Source organism: Zingiber officinale, chromosome 1A, assembly GCF_018446385.1.
Source record: "Zingiber officinale cultivar Zhangliang chromosome 1A, Zo_v1.1, whole genome shotgun sequence".
Taxonomy (NCBI): Eukaryota; Viridiplantae; Streptophyta; class Magnoliopsida; order Zingiberales; family Zingiberaceae; genus Zingiber; species Zingiber officinale.
The window spans coordinates 2,111,469-2,131,788 of record NC_055987.1 but is presented as its reverse complement, the minus strand read 5'-3'; the positions used below and the strand labels follow the sequence as shown (position 1 = coordinate 2,131,788).

The window sequence follows — 20,320 nt, the reverse complement described above, 5'->3', positions numbered from 1 at the left end:
CGATTTAATATGTCATCTTTTTTCGATTTCAGACCCTACCTTATACATATATTTATTTCCCTATTGATGTCCTCTACAGTTGACGGAAAGGAAATAAAAAAGGTGCAATTATAGAAAATGGAAAGATAGGAGAAAGGAAGAATAAAGGGGATTTCTCCTTTTTTTTTTTCGTACTTTTTGAGTTTTCTTTTTTTGTTTTTTGAAAATAAATGCCATGTTTTTTCATTTTTAAGAAATATACAGTCAAATTATTATTATTTTTTAGCACCTTCCCCTCTTTCTATACACTTTTCACTGACACTTTATTCGAGTAGACAAAAGAATCTAATTATTTTTCTCCTCTTTTCATAATTCATTCCTATGAGTAAACATGCTCTGACTTCTCACTCCACATCAATCTAACCAATCATTATATATAATAAACCTAAAGAGCTAAGATGTGTAGAAATAAATAAAAAAAATATATTTTTTTAAACAAAAAAATTAAGATATATATATTCTCTCTAATCCTTTTTATCAATATTATCAATCAAGAAGATGAATGCATATTTATAGTCAAAATCCAAAATATGTTTATATATATATATATATATATATATTATTATTATTATTATTATTATTATTATTATTATTATGATTATCTTTGCTGGATATAGATGGATAAAGCTCGCATTAGTTGGACACATATTTTCCTCCTCGCAATCTCATGACACATTCCACCACCATACATCTGCCACGTGGACTTTGCCTCCCCCTCAACATCCTCACCATAAAATATAATTATTCTTCCTTTTTAAAAAATGATTAGTAACAATTTAATAAACTAACGTCGTCACCCCCACTGTCTATTTTTAATTATTCAGGATTAATTTTTATTTTTTTTTATGATGAAGAAGTTGGAACTCTTTATTTATTTTTTTTAAGCGTCCACTGAAATTTATATCGTAGGGCTTTTTGGACGGACCCCACCAATCCAGTCACATGGCGCCACGTCACGAATAAAATGTCTTAATTAGCCTCCGTGGAGATGCCAAACGCAGCGGCCGCCCGGACTAAACTGATGTAACAAGCTTCTTGATATCCTTTAACGTACCCATTGTTTACCCACCCGTTGGATGGCACGACGGGCTTACATACGGAGTTGACCCTTCGTGGGTTAGATAAAGAAAATAATATATGCAAGGGTAGATTTGTTAATTGTCACAAAAACAAGGGCATTTGCGTGTCAGTCAATAATTATTTATTTTATTATTTCAAGAGAAAATTTTATTTGGCCCCTGATACTTTTTAATTTACCCTCTAGAATTTTACAATTTATATCTTACCCATAGACTTTGTTTCTATGATTGAAGTATTCCCTTTGATGACCCATGTGGACCGCATGTGGTACTAGATTTTCTAGTGTCGATGGCACATGTTAATTTGCCTCAGGGCAACGGGATGTCTTTTCAATTTTTTTTATATTTAAAGATTAAATTTTAATTTTAGTAAATTAAGGATGAATTTTTAATGAGCAATATTAATTTTCAATGCAATTCATAGTTGTTAAGCATAAGTTGATTTAAAATTAAATCATGATTCTAAAAATATTCTTAAATTCTAAACTACAAAAAAACAAGTTTTTTTTACCTTTTAAATTATAGATTTATGTGTTGTAAGGTAATTTTGAAATCAATTTAAATTAGTAAACCTGGCGTCACATGAAGGCGATTAGGGGTTAATGGTGAGGTTGGGTAATTCGACTACGGAAATAAAGTTTACGCGTAATAACGAATTTTAAAAGTATAGGGACTAAAATGAGAAATTGTCTTATTATTATATTAATGGCGAAAAATAAGACTGACTGAATAAAAAGCGATAAATTGAAAGAGCGAGAGAGCAATTGATCCAAAGGAAAGGGTTTGGTTTCTTCTCGATCCCTCGTTCTGTCGCTCTCTCGCTCGTTCGCCGTCGTCTCGCCTCTCATCGAGCCGATCTTCCCCGCCCCAATCTGTCGTGCTAAGCCGCCCCAACAACGTAATCTTCCTCCTCTCCGGTAGTAAATTTTTTAGGTCATCGTAAGCGGATTGGTAAAATTTTTGCAGATCTGTGTTCGTTTTTCGGATTTTGTCTTCCGGCTAGGTTCTTGTTTGATTTAAAACTTCAGTTCGAATTTATCCCTTCTGCGTTGATCCGGCTTCGAAAATTTGATTGTGTAGGATAGATCTTGAGGGCTTTCGATTTCTTTCCGGTTCCAAAGCGAAAGTGTTTGAAGCGTTGAGATTTTCTTTATTGTGATCTGATCTGATTATTCGTTAGTTATATTTGGATTTAAGGAGGTCGATTTGGGTATTTGGGAATATGTTTTTTGATTTTCCTGCTCGAGTTGGTTGGAGACAATTCGTTCACTTGTTAGCTACTTTTTTTATTTATTTATTTTCTCACGGGGAGGGGGGATCTGTTTTCTCTAATGGTCAGATTTTGGAAGCAAGCAGTAATTCGTTCGTACTGTTTCACGGTTGACGAATTTGAAATTGTTGTTGTGCTTAGGACCATGAGTGACGACGGAGAAAGGACTTGCCCTTTGTGCGCGGAGGAAATGGACCTGACCGACCAGCAGCTGAAGCCCTGCCATTGTGGATACGAGGTATGCGTTTCGTCAAAGCAAGAAGAAACACTTAAGTTTTGTTCTGTAGAACATACATTAAAATTTCTTTCGGCATCGTCTAGCTTATTTAAAACAAAAGTTTCTGCATATTTACTGAACTATATGATCATACATTATGATTAGTATTTGGTATTTGGTATGTATAGATTTGTATTTGGTGCTGGCATCACATAATTGAAATGGCTGAAAAGGATGACACAGAAGCCCGATGTCCAGCATGTCGTACACCTTATGACAAGGACAGAGTCCTGAAAGTAGCTGCTGCTACTTCTGAGAGGTTGCTAGTGTTTTCATATGTTTTGTTTTCTTTCTGTTGCATTTCTATGTTTTCATTTTCATTTAACCCTCATTTACTAAGAAATGGCATGGAATATTCCTTACCCTGAAGACAGGATAATAGCTGAGGTTTACTCTGAGAAAAAGCAAAGGTCTCACAAAACAAAGGCAAAGATTTCTGCAGAAGTTATGAAACACCTTAGCGGTGTTAGAGTAATGCAAAAAAATCTTGTATACGTAACTGGATTACCAGGAAACTTATGTGATGAAAGTGTATGTTCATGTCATTTTCACCAATAGTGATGAATCAAATTGTCAACATGACATTTTTTGAAAGGTTGTATATGTGTGTTTGTCAGATTCTCGAACGCAAGGAATACTTCGGACAGTATGGTAAAGTTTTAAAGGTTTCAATTTCACGTCCAGCTGGCACCGCTCCTCAGAAAACATTTGGCGTGTATGTCTCATCAAACACACTCCTGTAGCTTGTGTCTTGCATTGGTTATGAAGACATTTACATATAAGATATAACCTATTAGCAGAGAAATTAATTATGTCAAACATTATTAGGTTATGGTCGCTTGTCCTAATTCATTTCTAGTTTTTGTTGCTATAGCTCTTTTGTGGACTGTTGTTATCATTCTTTTTCACTTCATTGTCGACTAAGATTTTTGTAATCATTTTTAAATATAGTTAATACGCCCCAATTTTATATAATTCTTAATGGACATCCAAATGATATCGAAGAGATTCACTGTTCTTTCATTCAGATAAGCTAAGTCGTGTCCTGATACTGTTTCAAGCATGCATTTTTTCATCCTCTTTTTAGTGTGAAGTGCTTTAACCCTTTCATGTAATGGTTAATGTTTAGGTATATCACATATGCCAAAGAGGAAGAAGCAGTTCAATGCATACAAGCAGCACACAATTATGTTTTAGAAGGTAAAACCTTGAGGTAAGCACATAACCTGACCTCTGATTTCTTGAACTTATTGTTTAGAATTCTTATTCTGTGACACTTGATTTTCTTAGAGCATGCTTTGGTACCACAAAATATTGCCGTGCATGGTTGAGGAACTTGGTATGTAGCATCTCCTTTTGTCCTCTCACAGGTTATATATTTATCTGCTCGTCTATCTGCAGAATTTTTATAAGCTGAGTTTGTTTTTGATTCAGACCTGCAGCAATCCCGATTGTCTGTATTTGCATGACGTAGGGAGCCAAGAGGATAGCTTTACAAAAGATGAGACAATTTCAGCATATACTAGGTATTTCTCCCCTTCAAAATTTGCATGAACTTTTAATTCTTGATCTCTCGGTATAAAGAGGCGATTGTGTGTTGTGATTGAACCCATGGATTTAATAAATGTGTATCTTACTACAACATGCATCATTAATCACTCAATTGATAGTGTGTAGTAGTTGATGTATGGAGTTACTAACGAAGCTCCTATCAATGCGGGGTCCTAGGGAAGGGCAGACCACATTAGGTCTATTATATGCAACCTTACCCTGCATTGCAAGAGGCTGATTTTGCAACTCAAACCTGTGACCACAAGGTCATACGGAAGCAACTTTACCATTGCCTTCAGTTTTACCTCAGCCTTAATTATTTTATATATCAAACAGGTTAAACAATTAGTTATCTTTGCAACTGTTTTCATTCTAACCTCATTTTTTTAGTTGCCTTCATTTTTTCTTAATTGGCGCCAGGTTTTTGGAATTAACATAAATTAGTTAATTCTGTTCCGCATCAGCCTATTCCTTCTGGTTTTGATTTCAATTAGCTTCTAATCGGCAAGTGAAGAACCATGTTAAGTTTTATTCTCTTTCTTATATCTTGAATTTTTGTATCAAATTTATACAGGTTATTTTGGTAGATCATCATTGAGCCATAAGCAACTTGGTGGATCACTTGGTTTAACTATGTGAATTTAATAATCTGTTTATTGCGACCACACATTATATGAAAGGGGTTATAAGGTAGTAGATTGTCATCCTCAGGGATTCAGATCCAGTACGTATCCTGGTTGAGATGCATGAGCAAGACCATAAAGTGAAACAGAATTGTATGCGCCTATATGTGCTAACCATTGATTTACCATTTGATCTGACAATGGTCCCCAATAGCTAGTCTGCCTTTAACCATACCTACTAGTCCTTGTATATCACTAACTAATATCTAGATATAGTGTTTTGAGGTACAATTCCAAATATTGCATGATTGTGTTATTCAACCTTTCAATGATATGCCACCTGGTTCAATTCTCCTGTGTGCCTGCTATTTTACCTTCAGACAAACTTTTGTATGCATCATCCTTAGTTTTTAATGGTCAGTATTCACAAGTAGGTTAGTCGAGGTGGAAATGTAGGATATCAGTGTTTTTTCTAGTACCATATGGCTTATGAGATGTTAAAGACTGATTAGGTACATTTCATGTGTTCTTGAATTTTTTTAAAGCCATTGGCATCAATTCTATATCAAGGTAATCCGGTACTCTATGCATTGGATGCTAGGTATTTGCTGCTTGCTAACCCTAAGAATTCATTTATCGACACTATATTATTGTATCAGCCTGGGAAGTCATACTCGAGTACCTACATTTATCTACACTACATTATTGTTTCAGCCCGTTAAGTCATACTCAAGTGCCTGTTGATTATTGAAGGGCATACTAAGAATACACTAAAAATATTCAATTGTATAAATAAGCTTCTACTTGTGTTTTACCTTGGGCCCTTTACATATATTAGAGGCAAGCCAACTACTTCCTTTGTTTTTTCTTCTTGAGCATACTTTTTTTGTTTTGTTTCACTCATGCTCTAGTGTCTGTTTATAAACTTTTTTGTATTGCTGTAGTTAATAATCCATTAATTAGTTTAACTTATGTCATTGCAGGAGCAGGGTTCCACAAACTACTTTAAACAATTCACAGCGACGGTCTGGAAATTTGTTGCCTCCTCCAGTGGATGATGTCAGTATTAATGGAACAGGCTCGGACAAGCATCCAGTCAAAGGTTCCTCTAATGTAAGCATATAGTCTTTAGTAGTAGATGCACTTGTTTAAACAAGAACTGCTGCTATCTTCTAGGAGACCAATTCCACCTTATGCCTTTTGTTTTTCTCTCTCATTATTTTTCAAATTAGGTATTCATGCATAATGCTCCCTGCCAGGTCAAAGGTTCTCCTCCCAATAGCAGTCTTGGAAAATTCAATGGTTTACCAGCAGCTGCTTCATGGTATATTGCTTTTAACTTCACATGTGAGAAAGGATCTTTTTAACTAATATTCTGACCACTTGTAGGGGTCTTCGTGGTTTGAATTGTCGAATAACTTCAAACGCGCAATGTTCTCAAACTTTTGCCAGACAAAACGTAGAGACTAGCAAAAGTTCTACTTTGCCTTCTCCACTGATGAAAAGTCCAATTCAACCTTCAGAAAATCTTGATGAAGTGATTACAACTTCAAAGGTACCTGAAAGAAATGTAGCTGATGCCGTATTATCACCATCAGAGAAATTACAACTTGATAACTGGCTAGATTCAAGACTGTCTAAATCGTTGGCTGCAGTTTTTGAAAGTGATTATCCATTAGTATCTGCATGGGATGATGATACCATTATCACACCGAAGCCCAAGGAAGACAGGGAAGATTTGGATGACAGATCCATTGGTCTGGATTCTATAAAATTGAACACTGGCCGACAGCAACCTACATCTTTATCACATTTGCCAACCCAGGTTGTCCTGGAGACAACAGATGTTTCCCAGGTTTCTTCAAGTTGCTTATCAAGCCCTCTTGTTGAAGCACTTGAAGATAGGGAAAACATCATAGATTTAAGCAGTGGTGAGATGATGCTGAGAAATAGCACTATGCTTAAATGTAATGTTAGACAGCTTAGCAATTCTGATCCTGTTGTAGTTAAGCATGATTCAGCTATCATCAATGGTGATGTACATAGCTTGGTCTTAGGATCTTCATCTGATAGCTCGGATAGCTCGACAATGAAACAGATAAATATTGGTCAACATCAGACCTTAGCCTCTAATCTCTCTTCAGTTGTTTTGACCCGGAGTCGAGATTTTAATTCAGAGCCTGTAGCCTTGAACATGGGTGAGTCATCGGATTGGAGCAATGATCCCCAAGGGCAACAGTTGATATCTGCGATGAATGAGATGGATAATCCATTGAAAGAGCAGAACCACTCTTTGCATTCTTTAAATAACCAGGATAATAATACAAGCCATTTAAGTTCTACTTCCTTGTGGAATGGACTTGGCAATAAGCAAGGACCAGGTGGTGAGAGTTCTGTGGATATTGATACCAATTGTTCCTTGGGAGAACAAGATTCTGCTGTACATAATGGAGCTCAAATAGTTGATGTATGCATAAACTCCTTGAGCAGGAATGATTCAGGGAGTTCCGAGTTCAACTTCAACAAAGAGAGTGTGCGACCTCTAGGTAGGAGTGCTACAACTAACACTGTCAAGGATGCCTTTGTAGATAAAACAGGAGAGAGCAGCATCATATCAGATATTTTGTCATTAGACTTTGATCCATGGGACGAATCAGTATCACCTGCTAACTCTTTGGCTAAGTTGCTGGGTGAAACAAAAAAGCAAGATGGATCATTTAGCTTATCAAGTTCATCAAGAAGTGCAACCAATAATCAGTCTAGATTTTCTTTTGCCAGGCAAGAAAATCAATCAAGTCTTCTAGAAACTCCCATTGGAGAATCTAATTATGTGCAGAAACTTTGTTCCTCATCACAGAACTCGTACCAAGATAGTTTTTACAGTGATTTTCAAGTCAACGATTATGCAGGTCCTTCCATTGACCAAAATTTTGATGATTCTAATAGGAGTGGTAAGAGTATTTAATGTTTTTTTTTTTAACTTACTGTATGTAATATTTGAGACTATATCCAGGGTTGTCATTCTTGTTAGCTTCCCATTTAACTTTTGTTTGTTCTGTTCTAATGCTCCTTACCTAGTTTTGATTTGGGCGTAATAGACTATGTTCATACTTAAGTGCCTTCTGATTAGACAGCATTATTCTGAATGGCTACATGCACAACCATATGCCAACAAATTTTCATGACTGTAAGCCTTGCAGTAGGGTCAATGATGTTTGTCTAAGATTCCTTTAGCTTTTTTGCTTTTTTAGTGTCTGAAATCTGCATTGTGTGTCCACCTTTTATGACATTGTCTACTTCCTCCCCATGTGAGTACATGATTGCTATGGAGGCGTACATGAGAGAACAGTGTCTTTGGTGTATGCATGGTTGAATTCTCAAGCAACCTAGGACATCTAATTATACGTTAATCTAACACAGTAAAATCTGTGGTATATACTTTTATGATTGTTAACTTGGTTAGCTGTAATATTCCAGCTGACTTGATGCAGCACCCAATTTAGACTTCAGTTTTATAATATCTGTATGTATATATATATATCCATTTTCTTTTTTTTAATTGTTTGAAATGGAAGATTTTTTTTTTGTGTGTGGCTTAGGAAGCACCATAATGAACTAGAATGATTGTTATTCAGGCACCGTGTGTCAGATGCGGTTAATGCATTTTGCTTTCAGTGTTTTGGAATTTTAAGGTTTTTAGGATATGGGATTCTCTGAAACTGCAATTTTGTGAAGCTCTAATATTATTGCCTGTTTTTCAAAGCTGAACAAGGAAACAGTATCAGTTAAGATAAAACTTTATCAATTTTGCTTCTGCAACTCTTCTTTGCAACCTTGAAAAGAACTGGAAGTATAGTGAAGGAGTGTATTGTTATCATTTCCTTTGAGAATATGTTTCTTGCATTGCTTTTAGGCTCCATCCAAAATGGATTGTTAGGATTCATTTGAAATGTATATTTAGTACCTTCATCATCATTGAAAACTAAGGTATTTATGGTTGCTACTTGCTGAAAAAACCAAGATTTGTATGCTTGTTTTAGAGGTCAAGGCTATGTTATACACTAATCAATTTTAATGTAATTCTTGAAGCAAATATGCATACAAGGATTTGACTTTGATGTTTGATCTGTTTTTATCTATGGGGTACACCTGGACTAGTGGTGCCTATAAATGGCTTTGACTAGCCTGTTTCCACATCTCCATTCTGTCTGATCCTTGTATCCCCTTTCGAAAAGTGATTTGTTCAGCATTTTATTTTCAAATGCAAGGAAAAGTTCACTTGATTGTAGCAAATGCTTGGTAGCCTTTCTGCTAAACTTGTGTCTTTCATGTTTTTAATTTACATACTGAAAGCCCTTTTTTGGAAGGTGTTTCAAGGGCCAAGATTGCTGTTCCACCTGGATTCTCTGCTCCAAGCAGAGCACCTCCTCCAGGGTTTTCTTCTCAAACCAGATTTAACCAGACTTATGATGGTGCCTACTCAGGTTTGTACATTTTGCTATCGTGTGTTTTTGATATTTTTATGGTGTGTAAATCGTTGGCTTGGTTCCATTTCAGGTGAAAATCATTATCAATCGCATTCAGTTAGTCATTCTGGTGATGTGGAGTTTATAGATCCTGCAATATTGGCTGTTGGCAAGAGCCGGATAACTGTTGAACCAAATAACTCAACATTGGGATTGAAGTCATCATTTCCTGCACAATTTGTCACTTCTGATAATGACCCAAGGTTTCACCTGCTGTCACAGCAGATGATTTCTTCTCATCAAAACATGAGGATACCAGAAATGGAAGAAACATTCTGGCCACTAAATGATGCTTTTGCTGCATCTAGACTTTTAGCACAAAGTCATACAAGGTTTTCTCCTCTTGCACAGTTGTCGCACCAGCAACCAAGAAATCCACTTTACCCAAATAGCCATTGGGATTCCTGGAATAATTTGCATACTGTTGCTGACATGGGCATGGGTGATGTCTTCAGGAATGAAAGAATTGGGCTCAATGACTACTACAAAAGCACTCCTGAAAACAAGTTCCACATGCCAAGTGCAAGTGATCTATACAGCCGAGCATTTGGGATGTGAACCGTGTAACTCAGATCTTGACCACTTGATTACGTAAATGCCTCTATCTGTGGGTAGTAAAATTGGTTCTTGGAGCAGATGTGATTGTTGATATGCCATGATGAAAAAATAAAAAACAACAGAGCTTGGTATGGTGTCTTTCATTATCAGGTATAAACAATTTTTAAAATGTTTGAACTAACTGAAAATATTAGTAGATGAATGTTACCAAAATATATCTGGATATCATCAATGTTATCCATGTTTGCATTTCTGGAATCTTCTGAAATTGCTGATGTTCCAAAGGATGAATTGCTTGTCTTAAGCTTCTGGAGCTGTATTTTCCCAAATGTAAATAGCTAGTGGTAGCTGTAACTATTCTCTTGCGTTTTAATGAAATCATAAGTTATTTTCTTCAATGGAAAATATGCTAGGCATATCTGTAATACCAAGGAGCATCAGATGGCCATTAAATATTTATCCGCGTCTCAATCATCTGTGCAAACTCGTCTAAATTATGCTACAGCAGAGTAAAATTATGGTATACTGGAGCTTCAGAGCATTGGATTATTTAACCAATCTGGTTAAGGTTACACCTTTGCTACTCGTACAGAGATCACTTTTTCTCACACAAGTTTGAGTGAGTCAAGCCTAGTTTGATGCTCTTTGTTTTACCCATCAATTTCACATGTGCAACTACTTATTCTTATTGCATTACCTGCCATCTTGACAAACATAATGTGATTCTATTGTTGCCAGCAATATCGTGTTTCCCAACTTGTTTGGAACCATATTTATTGTACTCATGCTTAACTAGAGAACACGTTTTTGTTGATTACTCTAACAACTTAGATTCCCTCATTACATGGAATCAATGTATATTGTTTTTGGGGGCATGCTGTCTCACCTTATCAAATCATCTAAGGTTCAATTATCTTGTCTTTCTCGTTGTCTATGTTGTAGTCTGATATTTTACTCCTCTGATCTTATTAATGCCGATCTCTGTTCTTTTATGTAGTATGATATTATCATTTTTAGTATTTTTATTATCCAAGTGATCTGATTATTTACTGCCCATTTTCCAACCAGGAAGGCCTTAGGTTTTGCCATGATTTTATGATCCAGTTCTCAAATCTCAAGCATAGATTCATCACAGAAGGTTCCCTATTTTGACATTTATTTTGTTTGCTCGGTCATGGTGCGTAGGGTGGGATTGTTGACATATTTTTGTAAATCTGAAAGATTGAAAAATACATGTAATGCTGATTTTGTATTGGAGTGTACTATTTATCAGCCAAACGAACTGTATAGCTGAAAGCTGTTTGGTACTTTCCAATATGCTTTGTTCTACTGCCCGAGGGTTTTTATTTTCTGTTATTATCGACATCAAAATGGATGCATTGACTCTTTGAGACGTAATACTAGGTAATTTATAGCTATAGAAGAGTTTGAGCGTTTATCATGTAGACTTACTCATTATCTATGTAGGCTATTATGGTAATAACGACAGGTCTCGGTTGGACTATTTTGAATTGCATTTCTATGTTAAGAATGCTCGTACAATGGAGCAACATGATGTATAATTTGAACACTTGTTGAGATGAAACATGAGTACAGTGGTGAAACATGAGTTTTCCAATGTCACTTAGGAAGCTCTTGTTATGAAAGCTCTTATGGTGACCAGAGCTCGATGATTGGATGTTGATGTTGTGATATCTTTTTCCAATTTTCGTTAAATTAGGTTCAGAAAGGTTGGAACAAGACTACAAGAGGTAAACAAGAAACAATGATACTTACAACTGGCGGTGGTTATGTTTTGTAGCACGCCTTTAAGGGATCTAGTCTCTACAACAGTAACGATTTATAAACTATTTGGAATATTTGATTGCATGTAAATTTATGAAACTAGCGCACAACTTTGTGAAGGTTAGTTAGTTCATGGAGAATTTTGTTTTCTTTGGTTCAAAATTGTTTCTTAAAAAGATGAAAGAATATACATTATATATAGTCAATTTATAAAGTTGGAATAGTATAAAGTTATGTTTTTTTTGCTTAAATTCTGAGTGTCTTCTTTGTCAAATAGATGCGTACTTTAACTGACATTTGTTTAAGTTAGGTTCAAATGGTGAAATGGATGATTCCCACGTGAAAAGCGAAGGTCAGTCATTTACTTGTGTCAAGTTTTCTGAATATAGCTAACTGCATTTTGACAATAAAATCAAAACAGTGAAATGTAGTGAAGATATGGCAAGTCCCTCAGTTCTTTGTCCTGGCCAGTTCCGAGGACTTCAACAACATTACCCAGCTTGAGTTCTTGGTGAAAGCGTCTGACGGGATGAAGAGCATATGTACAAAATGGTCATCTTCTCGATGCTGTTTGGCTCGGCACCACCCTATGCACAAGCATGGCCCTCTTCTCAATGCCGTTTGGCAACTACTTTGAACTCGTTCATCATCACAATCATTGCCATCGTCCATTGCTACTTCATGGTGTTGCCGTGTCGGCACTTCAATATCTTATCAACTGTTGTTTTTATACTGCTTTTGCAAAGAATTACACACTAAAGAAGGCCATCTCAGAGAGTTAGTCTGTTATGAAGAAACTTATGACTTCAGATTTTTCTCAAACGGACGTATATAATATAATACATAAATATACATTAATTAGTCTCCTCGAATGGATCTAGTGATTAACGTATGGAGCAGGGACGGATTTATGTAAGGGCTGGACTGTACAGTAGCCGAACCCTTTGACAAAAATTTCACACCTCTATCTCAAAGTCAACTTTGGTCATCTCACATAAGAAGAAGATCTTTCTACCGTACATAATAATAACTAATAAATTTAATTATATAAATATTTTAGACACATTAATTCATTCTATCAATAATTCTTTCCCTATAAGAAAATTAGAATATATATAAAAAAAATTTCCGTCCAGTAAAAGTCCGTAGTTAATTTTGAGATAAAAATATTATATTTCTAGTTGGATTAAAAAATTATTTATATATTTATTTTAAAATTAACCAGATAAAATTAATTTCAAATAGAATTTTTATCTCTAATCTTATTTTAAATATGTTATTAATCTATCTCAAATAATATATCAAATATAATTTTAATTTATTTATAAATTGTTTACAGTTCTATTTATAAATTCGTATATAATTTTGTTTAAAATTTAATAAAATATAGGAAAAGGTAAGATGATAATGTGGCGTAAAGTAAACTCGGACCCTTCTAGAATATCCTTGGCAAACTCAATCAACTTAGAATCAACCCAGTCCACTTTTAATTCCTGGATCCGTCTCGGGTATGGAGTGTTGTCATCATGAGATCTGAGATTCAAATCTTATCGAGATAAATGTCTCCCTTATATGTTAGTCACTATTCTGAATATACATTAATTAATATCTAAAATATTAAACATAAAAATTTAATTTAATTTATTATATTAGATATTAAATTGATAAAAATAGATACTATACTTGATCTTAACCAAAAGATTAAAAAAAAATATATTTTCTAATATTATCGGTTCAAGTGTTGTCATTGTGTATATTTTTTATAAAAAAATAATTAGAAAAAATTATTAATAAGTGTTAAATTTATTTTTAATATGAAAAGGAATAAATATTAATATAATTTAACTTCGGGCTTTGATCCTGATTTTGACTAAACTAGTAAGATGTAATTATGTTTTAGTTTTTTTTATATATAATGGTCGTGAAATTGGAATTTATCTATTTATGATCAAGAAACTGGTTGCGGTTCGATTTGGGTGTGGCAGTTTGAATCTACCTTTTAACGTGAGCTAAGAGTGGTGCTCCATTTACGTCACCAATGAGAGTGATGGAGCGGTTCAAGTTTACGTGGCGCGTTCTGATTGCACGCATGCAGTGGGTGTCATACAATTTAATGACTCCCTAATACGATCAGCCCCCCTTTTGTCAACCAATTAATGTAGAGCTTTAAATGGACCCCACATTGGGGGAGTGTGTGGGTGTTGGGTAGACGAGGTCGGATTAGATCAGATTTTTGGATCGCGGAGAACGCGTTTTTGGGACGAAAATAATGATGCCTCTATCCCTCGATTGACATCCTCGCCTGATCTTGTTTCCGCCTCTTCTCAGGCAAGCCATTGCGGATCTGTCGCTCCTCTCATCCTTCTCTTCGGAATCGCGCGGATCTTTCTTGATTGATCGTGAAGGTCGTTTCCTCGCCGCCGAGTTTCAGGTTCTGGGCTTTGGGGGCGTTGATTGCTGATTAGGGTTTGGAGGGGAGGAGATCGATGGTTGTCAAAGAAGAGGATTCGGAGTATGAGAGCGATCCTGAGGACGCACCGCTGCCAAGGATGCGTCGCAGGGAGGCGAGCGACGACGAGGAAGGGGAAGGATACGAGGGGCGGGGGAAATCTCCGGCGGGAGACCTGGTGGCGTCCGATGGCGAGTCGGATGGTCAAGGCGGTGCTGAGGTTTATGATGACGAAGAGGAGTACTACGACGAGGAGGATGAACTGGTGGACAGAGTAGAGGAATTCGGTGGGGAAGAAGAAATGGTGGAAGGCAAAGGTGGGAATCTTGCCAGTATTCCAGTAAACGAAAGCCTCAAAGACTTGGGAAAGGCACCAATTCCTGATGGAGATGGACAAACGTATCTTGGAACACCAGAAGAAAATGAAGACAAGAATCCAGTGGAAGAGGAGGCGAAGGAGAGTGAACCCTATGCTGTGCCGACTGCTGGGGCTTTCTACATGCACGATGATCGATTCCAGGACAATGGCAGGGGTCGCCGCAGGTCATATTCTTTTCTCAGAAAACAACATAGTTTCACAATTTGTGCTCCTGATGTAATAAATATTTTTTTTCTTGCAGTTTCTAGTATTACTCTTTATGAACCCCAATTTTTTTTTTCCTTCATAAATCAGAGATATTCAATCACTTTGGTGCCAGACTATTGATAGAAAGTTGTTTCGATCCCAAAAGATTCCATTTTATTGAGACGCTCTCACTCTGACAATTTGTTTAGATGTAGTTTATCACTTTCAATAGATAATAAATGTACATATTGCTTCTATCATTTAAGATATTCACATCATTTCCATTGTGTTGAAACTTTCATGATTTTCTGAAGATTACACTCCGCTAGATGATTAGAAATAGTTCATATAGGAAAAATGGGCTATTTAACCTTAAACACTGTATAATTAAGCTACTTCGCTCCTTTATAATGCATTACTTATGATTCTTTACCATCATTGGTTATTTATTAATCATTTTTCCCACTCACATTTTTGTTGCATTCACTGATTATATCAGTCTAGATCAAATAGTATTTCATTTTATTTATTTATTTAGTGATCTGTATAAATTTCAAAGGCACTTAACTTTGTTGCAGCCAGTGATTATTGCAGTCTAGATCAAATAGTTTTGCATTGTCTTGTTTATTTAGTTTTCTTGATATTGATCTGATTCTTGAAATTTCTCTTGTTTGGCATTTGTACTTTTTTTTTCCTTATCATTTTTTTTAATGACTATTATATAGGCGAATGTTTGGTGGCCAAAAGCTGTGGGATCCTAAAGATGAACGTGCTTGGGTGCATGATAGATTTGAAGAAATGAATTTGCACGAGACACGAAATCATGAGGTACTTTTTTCCCATATTCCCATTTCGTGAAACCTACATTTGAGGTTATGCTAATTGAGAATGAAAATTGACTTGTTCTAGGAAAGATCAAAGTCTAGAGGCCGTTTTAGGGGACGAGGTGGAGGTAAAAGATGGGGCTCTGAACATGTGTATACTAGAGGAAACAGGTCCAATACATACCGTGATGATGCTGAAAGTGAAACCCGTGCCCCGAGGACTGTTAGAGGGAGAGGACCTAGGCGTTATGAACCTATTCTGAGGAACAAAAGAGACTTTCCTGCAATTCAGAGCAAACGGTCAGTAGTTAACTTCATTGTTGTTTATCACACGCGATCATTCTACTGCATGGTACCAATTTGGAACTAAATTGTTCTAAAATTTCGTGGCAGTTTACCTTTAAAACCTCACCACTCAGTATCAAATGATACCTCTGGAAGACCATCTTCTCAAGCGGCAACAGTTCAATCAGACGCTGTTCTTCCAAAGAAGAACTCGTTTGCCTCAAGCCTCAATTCTGCATCACCCCCATTTTACCCCTCTGGGTCCTCTAATCAAGATATGGCATCCTTGACTCAGAAAAGGGGCGTACATACTGGAAGCATCAATAAGCCCATTTCATATACTACACTGACAAAAGATAATTCTATGGCATCCCAAACAAACTCATTAATGCGAGGGAATACACCGACTGACGTTGTTGGACCTGATAAGTTATTTATTGATGATTCCTTTCGGTCAACCGCAGGGAAAATTATGGCTACCTCCGGTCTCCAGCTGTCAGGATCTTCATTATCATCAAAAGAAATTCAGACTGCTAGTTCTAGGGTCCAAGTTAGGGAATCAAGTATTGTTGGTCGCATAAATAGACATTCTGAGTCATCAATTGGCCCACCTGGAAGAGTTGCTACTCAAAACAAGCCCACAGAACAGCGACCACTTCAGTTTCCAGCACAATCTGCTACACGAATTTCAAACCAGCAGTCGGTCCAGCTTCGTAGCATAAGGAATCATTCATCATCGCCTCCTGATTCTGCACCTCCTAGTTCATCTGACATTATACAGTCTGATTCACATTCAGGTGTAACCAAGCCAGAAGTCACACTTGTTGGAAAAGCAAGGATTAACAATCAAGGAATAGGAAAGGGACCCTTTATGTACGGTGGAGCTCAGGTAATTGGGGCAACTGGGGCTGTGGGACTTCCCAATGGTGATCATAGCTTCCCTGGAACTCCAGCACTTTTACCAGGTCTGCCAAATTTTTTCTTGAATTTATTTTATTGAAGCACACCTTTCTTTGCTGTGGGTTTCCTTTCATCCACTTCTTGATATGATGGAATGTCATTACTCCTCAAATTTCATATTACATGAAGGTTCTAAAATTCGCTAGGCGCTAGTCGGACGCTAGACCTGCGCCTAGCGCCTAGGCTGTCTAGGTAGGGACTAGACGCCACTAGGCGAATTCCACGATATCAACATAAAATACATAATAAATCACATTCTATAACTCCAACACAATAACATCAAATTTAAAATGAGTTCAAAATTACACAACTAATAAAATATCACAAATTTATTTTACTTCTTGTTCTCCATAATTTTTAACAACTTATTTTTCATCGGACACAAACTCAAGGTTACATTTCAGTTTTTTTTAATTGGGATTTAAATTTAAAAGCCTAAACTAAAACAAATCATGAAAAACCTACACTATTTCCACGGTGTCTAGATGATTCGACCGATTAATCAGCGCCTAGGGCCGCCTAATTCCACCTAGGCGCCATGGTTGCCTCTGCTGGCCAACTAGCATGTTTTTAGTGCAGCTGGCAGGCACCTAGCGCCTAGGTGGCCGCCTAGGCCGATTTTTAGAATGTACATCCCATAAAATGGGCACATGAACAACTGAGGTTGTATCTCCTTTTGTCCCAACATATTGGATGAATGACTTGTTTTGAACGCTAGCCTAGCAGTTGCTTTCCTTTTGGGGTGATTCTTTGACCACTGACCAGACCAAGGCTCTCTTGTCTTTTGACTTTCCTCCTACTCATGGTCTTCGTAAAGTATCATTCTTATGGTTCGTGGGATGCCTCTTGGCTCCATTTCATTCCATAGTTTGTGATCAGGGAGGTAACAAAGTTCTATCAGAATTACTAATTAGAGATTGTATTCTGACAAGGGTCTGATAGGAAGTTTTCACTTTTTTTATCAGCTGTTTATTCTGAGGAATGAACTTTCATTCAAAACTAAACAAGAAATTATCATTTTAATCTTTTGTGACTATATGACTTTTGTACACTTTTGGCAGTATCTGTAAACTTGTTCTTTCTTGATTTTATTTTTTGTTGCTTGTTTCAAGTTATGCAACTTGGTGGTCCTAATCCTGGTGGTATGGGGGTTCCTGCAATGGGTATGGCTCTTCCAGGATATGTAGCTCAACCTCAGCTTGGTTTTGGCAATACAGAAATGACTTGGTATGAAATATGTTGCTTCCTTTCTTTTCTCACTTTTACAGCTGTGCTATACTGTTTGACCTATACTGGTATGGTTAAGGCAAAATGAAATGCAAATAGTTATCTTTTATGCAATGGCACATACTCATTTTCTCATAGTTGTTTACTTTTTTATTATTAGCTATAAGATGGACCCTTGGGGGCCTTTCATTTCCTTATTGCAAAGGCTTTTTTGGACTTGGATTTGATGGTTTCCTGTATAGACTGTTTGTTCTATTCTGACCAATTGTAGTTTAGGCATGTTAACAGACTATTCTTGAAGGAATGGTACCGTAGTGAGCCAGGTGTACTTTGAATGGTTGTTTTCCTATTGTTTCTTCCATATAAACAATCATCTGATGGTATGATAATTAACTTTGAGGTGTTGAGAATATGCCTCATGTTATCAAGAGTAAGGGACTTAGATTATCGTCAGAAAAACATATGGAGGCTGGATTTTTGTTTTTCTTGATTTATGTCTTTGTACTGGTATTAAACTGATACTCTTTCATGTCTGTATGGATCCCAGGTTGCCAGTATTGGCAGGTGCTGCTGGGTCTTTAGGGCCACCTTACTGCCCACCTTACATCGCTCTTGATGGAAACTACTTTGCTCATCCTTCAGGACAGACATCTTCATCATCCCCTTCTAGGTAAGATGCACATTTTTTTTTTTATATCAACATAGTTCTGAATAATTTGCTTCCTGAATGCCTGCTTCTGTTACAGTTCCAAATTATTTTTCACCCAAGCATTGTTAGCTTTTGCCTATTTGTTTTGGGTCATGGTATGAATGCTGTTGATATGTTTGTGTTGACTTCTATGGAAAAACAAAAAGGACTTGCTGTCGGATGACTTCCTAATTTTAAAGAACAAAAAATTTGTGCCTTGATTGGTACAATCTTCACAAATGCACATATAGTTGATTAGCCTAGTAGAATAGTTGTACTGCCTCTGGAACTTTGATGTCATATTGTGAATGGTATTCTAATATGTTTCAGGCAGTGTTCCATATTATTTCCCCCCTTCTTTTTTTTTTCTCTACGTAATTCTATGCCTATACTGGAATTTACTATGTTATAAGAACTTCACCATTCACTATATGTATCTCAGGGAAACTGGTACAAGCAAACCTGCTAGTTCTTTGAAACCTTCCCAGAGACCTGGTATACTACGTAGCTGATACTGTTTTCCTTATTTTCCACAATAATTCATCTATTATCATCATTAAATTTATGTTGTATTTACCTCTTTTTTTTTTTCCTTTTTATCAGAGGTGAATGAGGACTCTGGGCAACGCCAAAGCAAGCCTCGTAGGTAAGCATAAAAAAATGTTGATATAAAGTTGCATCAAGAGATGGTGATTATTTGTTTGTTATCTCCATAGCATGATAGTTATTCTGTTTTCTTTTCCATATTCTTGCAGGTATTCAGAGATGAGTTTTGGCCAATGATGTGCATGGGTGGTTAAATATGTCCTAATAACAGCTTAAGGTGAGGAATTGGTGTCTGCTCAAACCATTCATTTCTACTTGGTCTTTCTTTTGTTGGAATATCTATTTTTTCTCCCCGCAGGTGTTTTACAATGCCCTCTGTGGTCTTTGCTTTGGCATCTAATTTGACCAGGAGCACATTGGGCTGTTTAGTCGACTACATATGCTAGGTATAATATTGCTTAGTTCCTGTTCACTTGATCATCGAATGTTCTTTGATGCAAAGTTTTTTTTTTTTGGTACTTTCGCTTGTCTGCATATGAAAAATTGGAAACTTATGTTTGGGCTCCATGGATTTTACTTCGGAACAAAGTTCCTGTCAAAATGTCCTTCCAAGTTATTGTTTGTCTGTTTTTCTAAATGCAATCAAGGTTTATTTTCATTTTGTTTGCAAAACACTTCACCTCTCATTTTGCAATCTGTAAGATAAATTTTAAAACATAAATTTTAGTGAGCATTTTGGAAAGAAAAGATAAACTATTTTTTGGGTATTGACAAATAGTGAAATGCTAGAAAATATTTCATGAAAAGGATAAACAGACATGTATTGTAAAAAAGGGTCCAGTTTTCTAATTTTCTCATTGATTTTTTTTTTTTTTAACTCAAATCTTTGAATCCTGCAGCTGTTTAACACCTGCTCTTGCTGTAATGTTGTGAGACCACCATTTTGCAGCAGGATGGGTGGCGTGGCCTTGTTCAAATTATCGTAAGAAATTTAACTTATTCTCCATGTTCACGCTCGCCGTTTGAATCTGAACAAGCAATACGTAACTGGAACGAAGTATTACTGAT

The 20,320-nt window shown here is 36.3% G+C and overlaps 2 protein-coding genes across 7 annotated transcripts; both read left to right on the top strand.

Annotated features, from left to right (window-relative positions):
• Nucleotides 1–1,851: 1,851 nt before the first annotated feature.
• Nucleotides 1,852–11,201, top strand: LOC122015292. Of its 6 annotated transcripts, none has more exons than XM_042572137.1 (14): nt 1,852–2,016; nt 2,530–2,626; nt 2,794–2,924; nt 3,040–3,196; nt 3,283–3,380; nt 3,795–3,878; nt 3,956–4,004; nt 4,100–4,191; nt 5,823–5,952; nt 6,099–6,163; nt 6,229–7,790; nt 9,207–9,323; nt 9,397–10,073; nt 10,992–11,201. In XM_042572137.1, the coding sequence occupies exons 2-13, from the start codon at nt 2,534–2,536 to the stop codon at nt 9,921–9,923; spliced, it is 3,105 nt and encodes a 1,034-aa protein (XP_042428071.1). In that variant the 5' UTR covers nt 1,852–2,016; nt 2,530–2,533; the 3' UTR covers nt 9,924–10,073; nt 10,992–11,201. The 6 variants fall into 6 exon arrangements, with proteins under 6 accessions (XP_042428071.1, XP_042428056.1, XP_042428040.1 ...); XM_042572122.1 differs by having other exon boundaries at nt 6,072–6,163; nt 10,996–11,201; XM_042572106.1 differs by having other exon boundaries at nt 6,072–6,163.
• Nucleotides 11,202–13,960: 2,759 nt separating this feature from the next.
• Nucleotides 13,961–20,262, top strand: LOC122015284 (protein MLN51 homolog). The gene is made up of 11 exons (XM_042572094.1): nt 13,961–14,700; nt 15,448–15,550; nt 15,632–15,846; nt 15,940–16,796; nt 17,904–18,018; nt 18,566–18,688; nt 19,149–19,201; nt 19,310–19,352; nt 19,462–19,529; nt 19,611–19,698; nt 20,152–20,262. The coding sequence occupies exons 1-9, from the start codon at nt 14,195–14,197 to the stop codon at nt 19,487–19,489; spliced, it is 2,043 nt and encodes a 680-aa protein (XP_042428028.1). The 5' UTR covers nt 13,961–14,194; the 3' UTR covers nt 19,490–19,529; nt 19,611–19,698; nt 20,152–20,262.
• The last annotated feature ends 58 nt before the right edge of the window (nt 20,263–20,320 follow it).